Genomic DNA, 1,790 nt, shown 5'->3' on the forward strand with positions numbered 1-1,790 from the left:
GTAATAGCAAATATGGATAATAATGACGTTTGTGTCAGTAACAGGGGACATGGATAATGATGGAGTTTGCATTAGTAATAGCAAATATGGATAATAATGACGTTTGTGTCAGTAACAGGGGACATGGATAATGATGGAGTTTGCATTAGTAATAGCAAAAATGGATAATAATGAAGTTTGTGTCAGTAACAGGGGACATGGATAATGATGGAGTTTGCATTAGTAATAGCAAAAATGGATAATAATGAAGTTTGTGTCAGTAACAGGGGACATGGATAATGATGGAGTTTGCATTAGTAATAGCAAAAATGGATAATAATGAAGTTTGTGTCAGTAACAGGGGACATGGATAATGATGGAGTTTGCATTTGTAATAGCAAAAATGAATAATGATGAAGTTTGTGTCAGTAACAGTGAAAAAATGGATAATGATCAAGTTTATGTCAATAACAGCAAAAATTGAATAAGGATGAAGTTTGTGTCAGAAATAGTAAAACATGGATAATCATGTAATCTGCATCAGTAGCAGCAAAAATGGATAATTTATTTATGCATTTACAAGAACACTAGTTCTTCGCATAGTATGCAGCGCCACCTGTATTCGTAACGATACTACGATCGGTAGACCGGTGCATACTCTTGCTAAATTGCACGTACCTCCGTCTCTAAACACAAACACACAGTGCGACTCGTTTCAAAATAGATCATTCTCAGAACCGCAGTAGTCACGTCGCGTCAGGCGATGGTCATACGTCGGCGGGTTTTCCTAGATGGCGCTACCGTCTCGCTTTCAGCGGCAATCACACGGCGGAGTCGCCGGAGGACACGCTGGAGGACGAGGTGGCGAGGTACATGGAGCAGACACCAGGTGGCGACGCGAGCACGCTGCAGCTGAAGAGCGGATCGCGTGAGAGCCTCATGTCCCCGGCATCTAGCGGCGGGGGAGTGTACTCGGTGAGTGCTAACATGTCTGCTGTGGGTGAGGGGGAGTGTTAGGTAGTGGGTGCTGTGGGCGTTAGGTAGTTACTGCTGGGGGTGTGGGGAGTGTACTCGATTAGTGCCTGTGGGGGTGGGGGAGGGTGTTGGATAGTGAGTGCTGGGGGGGAGTGTACTCGGTTAGTGCCTGTGGGGGTGGGGCAGGATGTTAGGCAATTACTGCTGGGGTGGGAGAGAGTGTCAGGTATAGTTACTGCTGAGGGTAGGGCGTCTGTGTTAGATAGTGACAACAGTGTCCTGCAAACAGCATCCCTGCTTGTGTATCTTCTCATGGAATGGCACAGTCATAAACAGACACACCAGGCACACGATTCCTCCCAAATGTCAAGACAGTTCCATCACTTACGCCTCGTGTTAACCTGTTGGTCTGTAGAGCCAGCAGGCCTTTCTCTCGTGATGAGCGTGTGGTGTTGTTTCGCGCCATTGCAGCAAGAGCTATTGGACACGTTTGCGTTGAACGTTCACCGCATAGACAAGGACGTGCAGCGCTGCGACCGCAACTACTGGTACTTCACGCCCGAGAACCTGGAGAAGCTGAGGAACGTCATGTGCACGTACGTACCATCACGCTGCACACCTTCCCGCAGTCACCGACGGCTGTGTAGCTGCTATATACCTGCCGTACCACACCTTTACCCAGAGCTGTAACTGCCTCTCCTAATGTCACACCTTCCCGCAGTCACCGACGGCTGTGTAGCTGCTATACCTGTCGTACCACACCGTTACCCAGAGCTGTAACTGCCTCTCCTAATGTCACACCTTCCCGCAGTCACCGACGGCTGTGTAGCTGCTAT

At 48.1% G+C, this 1,790-nt stretch overlaps 1 protein-coding gene across 1 annotated transcript in view; it reads left to right on the top strand.

The window, feature by feature from the left end:
• LOC106813937 (small G protein signaling modulator 2-like) overlaps window positions 1–1,790 on the top strand; it is a gene marked incomplete at its 5' end in the record, with an annotated part of 54,601 nt that overhangs the window by 15,576 nt on the left and 37,235 nt on the right. The window contains 2 exons of the mRNA XM_014818184.1: window positions 795–954; window positions 1,426–1,550. Of these exons, the coding sequence (XP_014673670.1) occupies window positions 795–954; window positions 1,426–1,550 (285 nt within the window). The remainder of the gene's footprint in view (window positions 1–794; window positions 955–1,425; window positions 1,551–1,790) is intronic.

Source organism: Priapulus caudatus, unplaced genomic scaffold, assembly GCF_000485595.1.
Source record: "Priapulus caudatus unplaced genomic scaffold, Priapulus_caudatus-5.0.1 Scaffold846, whole genome shotgun sequence".
Taxonomy (NCBI): Eukaryota; Metazoa; Priapulida; class Priapulimorpha; order Priapulimorphida; family Priapulidae; genus Priapulus; species Priapulus caudatus.